Source organism: Octodon degus, unplaced genomic scaffold (genome assembly GCF_000260255.1).
Source record: "Octodon degus isolate 3935 unplaced genomic scaffold, OctDeg1.0 scaffold00093, whole genome shotgun sequence".
Classification (NCBI taxonomy): domain Eukaryota; kingdom Metazoa; phylum Chordata; class Mammalia; order Rodentia; family Octodontidae; genus Octodon; species Octodon degus.
This window is the reverse complement of record NW_004524669.1, coordinates 2,169,059-2,181,148: the sequence shown is the minus strand read 5'-3', so window position 1 is coordinate 2,181,148 and position 12,090 is coordinate 2,169,059. Positions and strand designations below refer to the sequence as shown.

General features: G+C 38.6%; 1 protein-coding gene across 2 annotated transcripts in view; it reads left to right on the top strand.

Annotated features, from left to right (window-relative positions):
- The window catches only part of Racgap1 (Rac GTPase activating protein 1), a 37,174-nt gene that overhangs the window by 7,287 nt on the left and 17,797 nt on the right, over positions 1-12,090 (top strand). The window contains exons 2-4 of one of the 2 annotated variants that reach the window (XM_004637799.2): positions 3,669-3,757; positions 10,530-10,732; positions 11,733-11,869. In XM_004637799.2, the coding sequence (XP_004637856.1) occupies positions 3,673-3,757; positions 10,530-10,732; positions 11,733-11,869 (425 nt within the window). In that variant the 5' untranslated portion in view covers positions 3,669-3,672. Of the gene's footprint in view, positions 1-3,668; positions 3,758-10,512; positions 10,733-11,732; positions 11,870-12,090 lie in introns of those variants that run through there. The other variant, XM_023722809.1, reaches the window with a different exon arrangement.

The following is a 12,090-nucleotide window of genomic DNA, read 5'->3' as shown; positions in this document are numbered from 1 at the left end:
TGGCATGTGGTGCTGGGGGATCGAACCGCGGTCCCTGTGCTTTGCCAAGCTTGTTTCAAGTAGGTGCTTTAGACCACTGAGCCATCTCTCCAGCCCTTTGTATTTATTTTCAAGACCAAGTTCATGGTGTTTTTTTTTTTTTTTTTTTTCAAGTTCATGGTTTTAAGAGACTGTAGTTCCAGTCCTCATTCCGGGGAGTAGTATGTACAAAGAATGCAGAGAAAAATAATAGACTGAAGGTATTTGGGGGGCCAGGGAGATGGCTCGGTAGAATAAGCAGGGCATGAGTTCAGTCCCCGGTTCCAATTTTAGTATATGTGCTGCCGAAGTGAGCACAAGTCCCCGGTTCCACAAAAAAAAAAAAAAAAAAAAAAAAAAGATATTTGGGGAAATGTAAGGATTTTTAAAATTTTATTTATTTATTTATTTATTTATTTATTTATTGCAGAACCAGGGATTGAACTCAGGCCCTTGTGCTTGCCAGGGAAGCACTTATTCCACTGAGCCATCTCCCTGGCCCCAGGATTGTTTTAAAAAGGGGACTGTCTCAGTCTGTGCCTGTGCTATAACAAAATACCCTAGGCTGAGTAACTTAAGTAATAGGAATTTATTCTCTGCAGTCAGGGAAGTACAAGATCAAGACTTCAGGCAGATTCTTTGGTAAGAATTTTTCTTATTCCAAGATGGCAGCTTTACCATCATGTACCGAGTCTGGGCATGGTGGTGCACACCTGTAATCTCAGCACTGGAGAGGCTGAAAATAGGAGAATCGCTGTGAGTCTGATCGCTATGAGTCTGATCTGCATAGTGAGACCCTGTACCAAATACATTATAAAAAAAAGATGGCAGCTTCTTGCTGCATCCTCACATGGTAGGTAGTCAAAAAGGGCCAGATTCCTTCAATTAGCCTTTTTATAAAGGCACTAATCTCATTTCCACCCTCAACACCACTAAATACTTTGCACTGGGGAATAAGTTTCCAAGTTTTTCTTTTTTCTTTTTTTTTTTTTCTGTACTGGGAATTGAACTCAGGACCTTGCGCTTACCAGGCAAGTGCTTATTCTACTGAGCTATCTCCATAGCCTAGGGAGAATAAGTTTCAACATGAATTTTTGAGAAACACCAACACTGAAATCATTGAAGGGGATCAACTATCAAATCCTATTTTCAGTTAAGACATAATTCTCTGAAAAACATTAAAAAGCAATTTTCAATAGTCTAGTTGTACAATGAAAATTTCCTCTTCTGCATTCTTGGACAGAGATTTTTTTTACTATTTTAAAGTTGATGGTTATTGATAAAAAAATCAATACCCTATATTAAAACTATTGATTATGTCTTCCATTTTTACTGGGAGCCAAAGGAGATCATCATTTGAATCCACCACTGAATGTCCTGTCCTATTTTGTGTCCTAGAGCTCTAGGGTGTGTTTACCTATTTTTGTTAACCCCATGGGCATCTCTTTCAGAGTTTCAGATCTCTTTCTGCCAGTTTTTGTTTTTTTAGGATTTTTTAGTTTTGTTTTTGATTTTTTTTTGGGGGGGCCTCTTTCTGCCAGTTTTAATGATTTTTTAAAAAATATATATTTACTATGGGGTCTACAGGGTCTCAGTACATAGATCAGACTCTTAATAATTCTCCTGTTTTCAGCCTCCCAAGCATTGGGATTACAGGTGCACCACCAAGCCCAGTCTCAATCTTCTCAGTATGCCCCACCCCAGGGGTTGGACTGGCATGGCATGCTGGGGATCAAACCTGGTCCCTGCATCTGCTTACTTTAGTCCACTGAGCTATCTGGCTGACTCTTTTAATTATATTCTTGTAGTTGTTTTTGTTTGTTTGTTTTTGTCTTTTTGAGACAGGATCTTGCTATGCAGTTCAGACTGGCCTTAAGCTCACTTTGTAGCCCAGGCTGGTCTTGAACTCGCAATGATCCTCCTTCCTCTGCCTCCCAAGTGCTGGAGTTACAGGTATGCACCACTGCACCAGATCCTACTCTTTTAGTTTTGTTCTTGAGTTTTTTTCTTTTTGAGACAGAGTCTTGCTATGTAGTTCAGGGTGGTCCTAACTCACTATGTAGCCCAGGCTGGCCTTGAACTTGCAAGCTTCAGTCTGACTCCTGCTTCAGTCTCCTAAATGCTGGGATTACAGGCATGGGCTCTCATGCCTGGCTTTGCTCTTAGTTTATAGAAAGAGCTTTGTAATACTTTGTTGTTCTGGTTGCTTAGCAATTTACCATGATAGTGTAGCTTGGAACAGTACATTAGCATGTGAAGATCTGATTCAGTTGTGTTGCTTCCTGGCTTGGAATTGATTTTTTTTTTTTTTTTTTTTTTTTTTTTTACAGCATTTGTAACATGAGTACAAATGAATATTTTTGTAGCAGTTAATAGAACTATCTTTATGTTCATTTTTTTTTGTCCTTTGTTTTCTTTCTTACCCTCATAATTTATGGCACAATCTTAAAAACATTGCACAATCACTTAACATTCATAATAGAGTTCTGAAAATTTTATTTAGATTCATGAAATAATGGCCTGTACCAGAAAGCTGAGACTGGTTAGAGAAACATGTAGAAGAATCCTTTTCCTGGTATTTCTAAGGACATTCAATTTTCTTTTTTCTTCTTTTTGCGGAACCAGGGATTGAACTCAGGCCCTTGTGCTTTCCAGGCAAGCACTTATTCTACTGAGCTACCTCCCCGGACCCTCAATTTTCAATGATACTTGACTTTTTATTTCATTTCCTTGATAATTTTCCTAATATTCAGTAAATATCTTTCTTGACTGCTAAATGAAAGTCTTACTTCTTTACAGTGTTCATATTTAAGTGTATTTGGAACAGAACTGCCTATAGGGACTGCATTTTTAATGTAATATCGGCTGGTCTTGGGGATAGTAGGAATACTAAACTTGAAATTCACTATACAGAACACAGTAACAATGATTTTTTTCATTTGCCTTTCTAACTGTGAAGGTGGTGTATTGTCTCTCTCTGATGCCAGAATGTGGTACAATGTAATCCTTTCCTATGCTTAGTATAAATTTATTAGATCCTGCACAGAGACCAGCAGAGAACCCTGCATTACAGAAATAATTCCTGTGCTGCTGAGCTGGCAACTTCCCCACTTAATCACTTGTATGACGTCATCTGTGCCATTGGTAGAAATGTGCTGACCATGTTCTGAGTTTTAAAAGGCAGTTGAGATAGGACATTAACTAAAAATGAAATTTAAAATAAACCTTTCAAGTTGTAGTGTATGTCTTCAAATTCCAGTAGGATTAAAATGACAAAAATATTAATCAATAAGTCTAACTTAGGGAACCACATTTTATAGTTGGTCACCTTGCAATCCAACTGATATGTTCATTCCAAATTACCTTCTAGCACTAGAGTGATTGCAGAGGTGGTGGACGAAGTAGGCAGGGAGTGGGATGTTATCCTTAAAGGTCTGAAATGGTTTTGTAGTTTTTGAATGAGTCTTAAACATTTAACCTTTGTTCTATAAAGACCACCCAGAACATCAATTGTTGGTTTGAGATTTTTATTATGCTGTCTACAAATGGAAGAGTCCAAGTGTGGGACACTGATGGCTGTACTGATGCTGTTGAACCTTATGTCATGGGGAAAAGGCAGGACCCCTAATGTATATTTGATTTCTTGGCAGAAAGATGGATGCTATGATGCTGAATCTGCGAAATCTGTTTGAGCAGCTTGTGCGCCGGGTGGAGATTCTCAGTGAAGGAAATGAACTCCGTAAGTCATTCTGAGCTGGTTTGTGCAAGCAAAAAAACAGACTTCAGATTTGGGTTTTCTACAAAGCTGAAGTATGTTCCATTTTAAAAGTTGCTTTTCAGTTGAGTTACCTGAAAAAGTAAGAAGCGTAAGTGATGGGTACTTACCATGGTTAAAATCACTGATGTTATGTAAAATAAGGGAATTGTTCTATGCTAGTTTCAATTTCACAGATTTAGTATTAGCCCATTCAGTAAATGTTGCTCTGGAGTCAGCCTCATTGATATAAAGTAATGCAGGAACTGTGTCTTGAACTTTTCTTTATCTCTATAGTACTTAGTATGGCTTTTTGCTTATGCCATTCAATATTTTCTTTAAATTGATTGATGCTTTTAATAGCTCTTATCCACTTATAGGCCTTTCAGAATAGTATTCTATTTTCTCTCCCTAATAGCTGTTGCCTGACCCTGTCAGCTGGTACTAGCTCAATACCCACAATGGCATACTAATCAGGCTTCTCTTTGAGGTCACATCATCTCGGAAGATGGATTACTTCTCAGTCTAGTGGGAAAGATATGGAATAAGATCTTAAAACTTAGGTTCATTCAACAAATACTTTGTTAAAACCTATCAATGCTTCTAGCACATGTTGAGTTAAGGGAAAGGGACAACTAAATGGCTTCATGGAAGAAAGTAGGGTTTGAGATGAGGGTAGTATCTTAACAGGCAGAGATGAAAGGGCATTTTAGCTCAAGCATCAGCTGGAGGGGAGGCAAGAGGGTTTGAAGAGAATGGGATTAAGGGCGTTTGGCATAATAAGTGTGCTTTGGGAAGATTACCCTGGCAGAGAGGGTGTAGGCTATATTACAAGCTGGGAATCTGACTAGGAAGGATGTGTTTGCCATAGCTCTGAAAAGAGGCAGTAAGAGGAAATCCATTCCTAAGTAAATGCTTTTGGAATGGTGCTTGTGAAGATGGAAACAAGAGAAAATGAGTAGAAGAGATTGTGGTGATAAGACTTCTGGAGGGAGATAGCTGAGAGTGTGTGGGGACAGAGGGAAGAGTCAGAGGTTTAGAGGCCTAGAAATAACTGCTGGCTGTAAAATAGGAATTGAAATGTCCTTATTTTCTTTATGGGAGTTCTGTGAGGATTTGTGGGTAAATTGAGATACATACTAGTTTTTATTTTATTTTATTTTATTTTTTATCATTACTAAACATCAATTTATTTTATTTTATTTTTTTTTTATTTTAAAGAGAAAAAACCAAAAATGAATAACAAGAACAAAGACAAAAGCAAAACACCATAAGACAGTAAAAGTACAGGATTTCAAAACAATAGGAAATTAACAGTAGTTATTGTATTATATATTGATATTACCAAATTTGTTGCTCAGACTGCCAGACAGAGGAGGTACATACTAGTTGTGAAAATACTTATTTGGGTTTTTTTTTTGTTTTGTTTTTTTTTTTTTTTTTTGGTTTTGGTATCAGGAGTCAAACTCAGGACCTCATGCTTGGCCAGGCAGGTGCTGTGTTACTGACCTATATCTACAGTCCCAAAAATATGTTTTAGAAGTGGTAGCGAGATAGCTCAGCAGACTAAGCACCTGCTTAGGCAAGCACAGGCACTGGGGTTCGATCCCTGGCACTACATATTGCACTGACTCCTCCCCCAGGCACTGAGCCGGCCACTGAAATCAGGCATGGTGGTACACACCTGTAATCCCAGCATGGGGAAGGCTGAAAACAGGAGGATCACTACAAGTCCAAACTGTGTAGTGAGACACTGTACCAAATATAAAAAGTGAGCATGTCCCCATGAAAACCACAACCTTAGGCAAGATATTTATTTTTACAGATAGCTTTATTATATAAACAAATTTCTAGTTTTTTATTGACATCTATTTTATAAGTGCATTTCTCCCTTCCATTTCTAACGTGGAGTGTTGGCTTTGAGAAATTTTTTAGACTTTAGAATCTTTTTTGTGCAACCACTCTAGTATCTTTTCTCTTCTCAGATTCTAAGAAATTTGTCTATCTATATATATCTCCAGATTCCTTACTTCTGCTTTTCATCACAACTTCATTTCTTTTTTTGTTTAGGTTTTCTAAAACCTAAGTCCAGGGCCAATGAGATAGCTCAGTGGTCTGAAATGCCTGCTTAGGCAAGCTTAGGCAAATGCACAGGTCCTGTGGTTCGATCCCTGGTACATGTGCTGTGCCAGCACTGACCCTAGGGTAGGCTGAGCCAGCCACAATCAATGAATCCTAAGGGAGTTCAAGGCCAGCCTGAACCTCATAGTGAGACCCTGCCTCAAAAAGACAAAAACAAACAAACAAATAAACAAACAAAAAACATCTAAATGAAAGTTAATATTCAAATAAAATAACTTTTTTTTTTGTACGGGGGATTGAACTCAGGACCTTGTGCTTGCCAGGCAGATGCTTATACTGCTGAGCTATCTTCCCCAGCCAAATAAAATAACTAATAGCCCAGGCATTTTGTTACCCACCCTCAGCCCCTGTTTACATAATATTTACTTTGGAAATTTAATTTAGGGTGTTGCATATGCTGTGTAAGTGCTCTAACATCTCCATTCTTTTTAAATTTTTATTTTGAGGCAAGATCTCACTAAATTTCCCAGATTGAATTCAAACTTGCCATTCTCCTGCCTCAGAATAGAAGAGGTCACAGGTGTATACCACACAGCCTAGTTATCTTCTATTTTTATTTTGTTATAAGCTACCTGAATCTTCTTTATATCATTGGTGTATAGGTATAGCTTAATGTTTAGCAGGTGCCTAGTGACATATAGTACTAGGTTTGTGCTATACAATACTATATTAGGAGGGTTTTTTTTTTTTTTTTTTTTGTACTGAGAATTGAACTTAGGACCTTGCACTTGTACTTGCCAGGCAAGTGCTATGCCCCTGAGCTATATCCCCAGCTAAGTGATACATTGTACAGCATATGTGATATTGTGATATGCTGGTATCAAGAAAATTATGGTATCTTAATTTCAGAGGTAAGGTTTTCTTCTTACGAAACAAGATAGTACAATTAACAAAATAAACACTTTTGGGAAGTTTAGAAAGATTTCATGTGGAGCAAAATGATGAGGAAAGTATTTCTAAGGAAAATGCAGGGACCAGGGTTTGATTCCTGACACCACATGCTGTGCTGGCCCCGCCCCTGGGTGCACTGAGCAGCCACCAAGAGACTGGGCTAGTGGTTCACTCCTATAATCCTAGTGCAGGGGAGGCTCAAAGCAGGAGGATTACAATGAGTCCAAGCTGCATAGTAAGACCCTGTACCAAATACGTTTAAAACAAACAAAAAACCAACCAACCTACTAGGAGAATAAGGATTCATTCTTTGAATTTTTTTTTTAAATGTTAAATTATTCTTACTTGGCCATCTCACTGTGACAATAAAGAACAGAAGTATACTTTTCAACTGTATAGTCTTTTTGACAGTTTTCTAGCTCGTTCCTTGAACTGATGTTTGGTTTATCTTCTGTCTTTATTTAATTCATTTATACCTTTAATGTATACGAGTTATAGGGCTGGGGAAACAGAAGGGGGCTGGGGAAATAGCTCAGTAGAATAAGCGCTTGCCTGGCAAGTGCAAGGGCTTGAGTTCAATCCCCGGTTCCGCCAGAAAAATAAAAATAAAAATAATGTATGCCAGTTAGCAGTTAGGAATAAAAGTCCAAACTTAGTAAGACTTACCAAGAGGAAGTATCATAAAGAATAAACAAGCAAAATTAGGTTGAATGGAAATCTTCTGTCTTAGTTACTTTCATTGCTGGGACAAAATACCCCACACTCAAAATTAAGGAAGGCTAGGTTTATTTAACTCACAGTTTGTGTAGGTTTCAGTCCATACTCAGCTGTCTTCAAGGCAGAGTGCCACATGGCAAAGGACAGCAGTTAATGGTGGCAGAAAAACAGCAAAGAGCAAAGGCAAAAGTGAGGAGCAGTGGCAGCAGTGGCAGAGGCAAGCCTCTCTCCTTATATTGCCTTCAGGCTGTCTGCCCCAGGGTGGGTGGGTGTAGCACAGACACCCATAATCCCAGCAGTACTCACACCCATAATCCCAGCCTTGGATCATGAATTAATCACAAACTCTAGAACTGTGCCCCAATAACTACATGAGGCTTTGGGAGAACAACTATGCACAAACCATAACATCCTCCCATTCTGATTTTTAAAAATATATTTATTTAATTTGTATTTATTACAGAGTCTATACGGTCTCACTACACACATTGGATAGTGATTCTCCTGTTTTTCAGCCTCCCAAGTGCTGGTATTACAGGCATTTGCCACTGCGCTCATTCTCAATCACCATCTCAGCATGCCCTGGGGGGGGGGGGGGACTGGCACAGCACATGGGATTGAGCCCCTGGACTCCGCATCTGTCTATAAACAGGTGCTTTAAGTGCTGAGCTATCTAGCCGGCCCTTTATTTTATTTTATTTTATTTTATTTTTGAGACAGGGTCTCACTATGCAGCTCAGGCTGGCCCACTTTGTAGCTAATTCTCAACAATCCTGCTTCATAGGAATAGAGGGGTGCAATCACCATGCCTAGCTATGATTGCTTTTCTTTTTTCTTTTTTTTTTTTTTTTTTTTTTTGGTGGAATTGGGAATTGAACTCAGGCCCTTGCACTTGCCAGGCAAGCATTTATTCTACTGAGCCATCTCCCCGGCCCTCTGATTGCTTCTCAATTTAGTAAATACTTGATTGTGTGTCTAACACTTATGTAGAAATACCATGTCACTGACCACAATGTGGAGCTAGAAACTTTTTAGGCTATATAGTTGAAAAGCGTGTTTCTTGCTCTTTTTTTCTTTGGGCAGAACCAGGGGTTGAACTAAGACCCTTGCGCTTGCCAGGGAAGCGCTTATTCCACTGAGCCATCTCCCCAGCTCCCCTCTTGCTCTTTTTTGAAATCAAAGTGTTGCATAGATCACCAACACGCACAAGTCATAAGTACAGTGCTTGGTAAATCATCATAGTAAATGGCTAAATAAGAAACGCTTACTCTTTCCTTTTTAAGAATCTAAAATGTTGAAATAGTTAAATTTGCAAAAAGATATATTGATTTTTATGCTTAAAAATAAAAAAGTAACATGTTTCAGATTGTTAAATAAATTAGCATTTTGTTTATAATTCTTTACCTTGGTAGTACTTTATTATTTTTGATTCATGATATTTGTATTGTACAAGTTAACCAGGTCACAATATCTCATTTTGCTAAAATTTGTTTGCTAAAAATTAAAGTTTTAGGGGACCTGGCCCTAGCTCAGGCCTTTAAGTGGCTGCTTCTACAAAGCTGTCAGCCTCAGGTTGCTGGAGTTCGAACCTCACACCTCTCTAGCTGGCCAAAAGTGCCCTGAAGGCATTCAAGGAACAAAAAAAAAAATTAAAGTTTTATGACTTGGTTTCTTTAAAATAAATTTGTATCCTAATTTATAACTTTGAAATTTAGTCTAGTTTTAAATTTTTTTTTATTTTTGTTTTTTGTTTTTTTGGTGGAACTGGGGATTGAATTCAGGCCCTTGTGATTGCCAGGCAAGCACTTATTCCACTGAACTATTCCCTAGCCCCTAAAGGAATCTTTCTTTTTTTTTTTTTTTATGGAACTGGGGATTGAACTCAGGCCCTTGCACATGCCGGGCAAGCACTTACTCTACTGAGCTATCTCCCCGACCCCTTAGTCTAGTTTTAAACACCATCATATTATTTTTTTTTTTTTTTTTTTTTTTTTCTTTCTTCTTTTTTTTTTTTAAATCCTATTGTTTCTTAGGTCAAATTCAAATAGGGTAAGTGCCCTTGTTACCTAGAAATTGGCTTGTGAGTGTGGCCTAGTTTCAGCTATAAACCAGGTTAGTTTGACCAGCTGCGATATATGGCTTGGAACCTTTTTCTCTCATGTTGGTGAAAAGTGACAAAGATAGATTGAGGTTAACTAGAAAACTGTAATGTACTTTTGCAATGCATTATAGAAGGACCATCTTTACCAATAGCAGGTGTTAAGAGTGGATACCACCAGCATTATCTAGCTCTGAGGTGCTGCCTTGGAACCAATGCTATCTTGGAAGCAGACATTTGAAGAGAAACCACATTCTGCTATCAGTGACTTTCCAAAAGCTGATAGGATCTTCTCTCCTGTTTTTCCAACTGAAATGTTTACATACCCTTCAGGGCAGTGTTAAACAGCAAAAGCAAACTGGCTCTTTACTTTCAAATCAATATTTGTATAATTATATAACTGAATGGAATTGCAAGCCTAGACATCTATAATATTAATCTACATCTACTGGAGCATATTATGACAGGTACACTTGAATTTGATGTTTAATGTCTCTGGTGCAATAATGCATGACCACAAAGGAGGCTCTTTTTGTTTTATAGCTGTAACTGTCCTGGTATGTGACAGCTGCCCCAAAGGTATCCCATTTGAGTGCCTTCTGTTCAGGAGCTTTCAGTGTTGATGTTACATCTGGAGCCAGGTGACTAATGAGTTACATATTCCATAGCAGATGCCACTGGCTAAACCAAATGTAAGTGGCATGTTTGAATCAGGAATTGCTCCCCACAAAGCTCTTGTGTAGAATAACAAATGTATCCAGGACGTGTTCCTGTTATTTTCATCTGGATTTGCCAGTAGTTCAGCTGGCCCTTTCATTAAGTATTTGGAGTAAAGGTAACTATAGCACCCATTTATTTGAGCTGTTACTCTCTAATACTTGAGTTATTACAGTTTTTACCTTTCCTCAGAATTTATCCAGTTGGCAAAGGACTTTGAGGATTTCCGGAAGAAGTGGCAGAGAACAGACCATGAGCTGGGGAAATTCAAGGATCTTTTGATGAAAGCAGAGACTGAGCGCAGCGCTCTGGATGTTAAACTGAAGCATGCACGTAATCAAGTGGATGTAGAGATCAAACGGAGACAGCGAGCTGAAGCTGACTGTGAGAAGCTGGTGTGTATTGTTTTCTCTGCTAGCACAGTGGTGATGAGGGGAGGAGAACATCATCTGATAATGTTTCCACTTGCCATATCCACCCAGTTTCTTATTCCACATTAAAGATCTAAAAGCAGCCCATCCTTTAACTGGAATTGAAATTGCAACCTATGACTCTGTTGTTTAGAGTCTGAAATAAAAATTTGTTTTTCTCTTTAGACTTGAAAGTATTACTCAAAGGACAAATTTCAAATGAGAATTTAGAGAATTAAACTGAGGAGGGAAATTTTAGTGTACTTGAATTGGCCATACAAATTGTTGGCCATAAGTGCTACCCAGAATATTTTCATCCTCCCATGAATAAAAGTCCTTTGATATTGAGACAGGCAAGGCAACTTGTACTCTTCTGTTCATCCCTGCTCTCTAATTTGGGGTAAAGGGCTAGATATGCTCAACTCATTGAGTAGTGTGATGAGGTACAATATTTTACTGTGCTAGGGTTGGTTATGGTGCAGAAGAAAACCTTTGCTAGGAGGGGCTAATTGATTTTGGGTCTATGTAAGATGCTTCAATAAGCTCAGATTGTCTGGTTCCTGTGTGTTACAGCTTTGTATCCATTTTAATGCATTTTGCTCCACCACTTAGAAAGTTGAGTGATTGCTTTGATCCACAGAAGAAGCCACTAATTGTCCTCATAAAAATGACATGGAATTTTTGTTGCTATGTGAAATCTATTTTGGGACCCTCATTTTGTGTTACTTTCCTCTTAGATTAGCAATTGGATCCTAAGGTCTTATAGTGGAAGCCCCTCTATTCTAGAGTTTATTTTACCAGTCAGAAATCAGACCCAAAATCTGAGCTTGACATGAATTAATATGCCATTGGTGTAGCTGCCTTCATGAAGGCCCATTTGCATAATGCTGTATTTTAATGTCTTCTGGTCTGCCTGTCCCATAAATTTGAGGTGAAGCTTTCATCCCTGGCTAGTTATAGTGTTTTTTTCTACTTTGGTCTGTAGGAACGACAGATTCAGCTGATTCGAGAGATGCTCATGTGTGACACATCTGGCAGCATTCAACTAAGTGAGGAGCAAAAATCAGCTCTTGCTTTTCTCAACAGAGGCCAACCATCCAGTGCCAATGCTGGGAATAAAAGGTGGGGGAACAGCATCTGTTGTTATCTGACCATAAGCATCACAGTTGTCAGAAGTTCCTTTTATCTGAACTCTTAAATATACTACTATGGAATGTGTGCTGAAGAAAGCATAGAAAGACTTTGGGGCCAGAGTGATGGGGAATAAAGGCACAGGAGCTTCCCTCCCTCCCTCCCTCCCTCCTTCCCTCCCTCCCTCTTTCCCTCCCTCCCTCCTTCCCTCC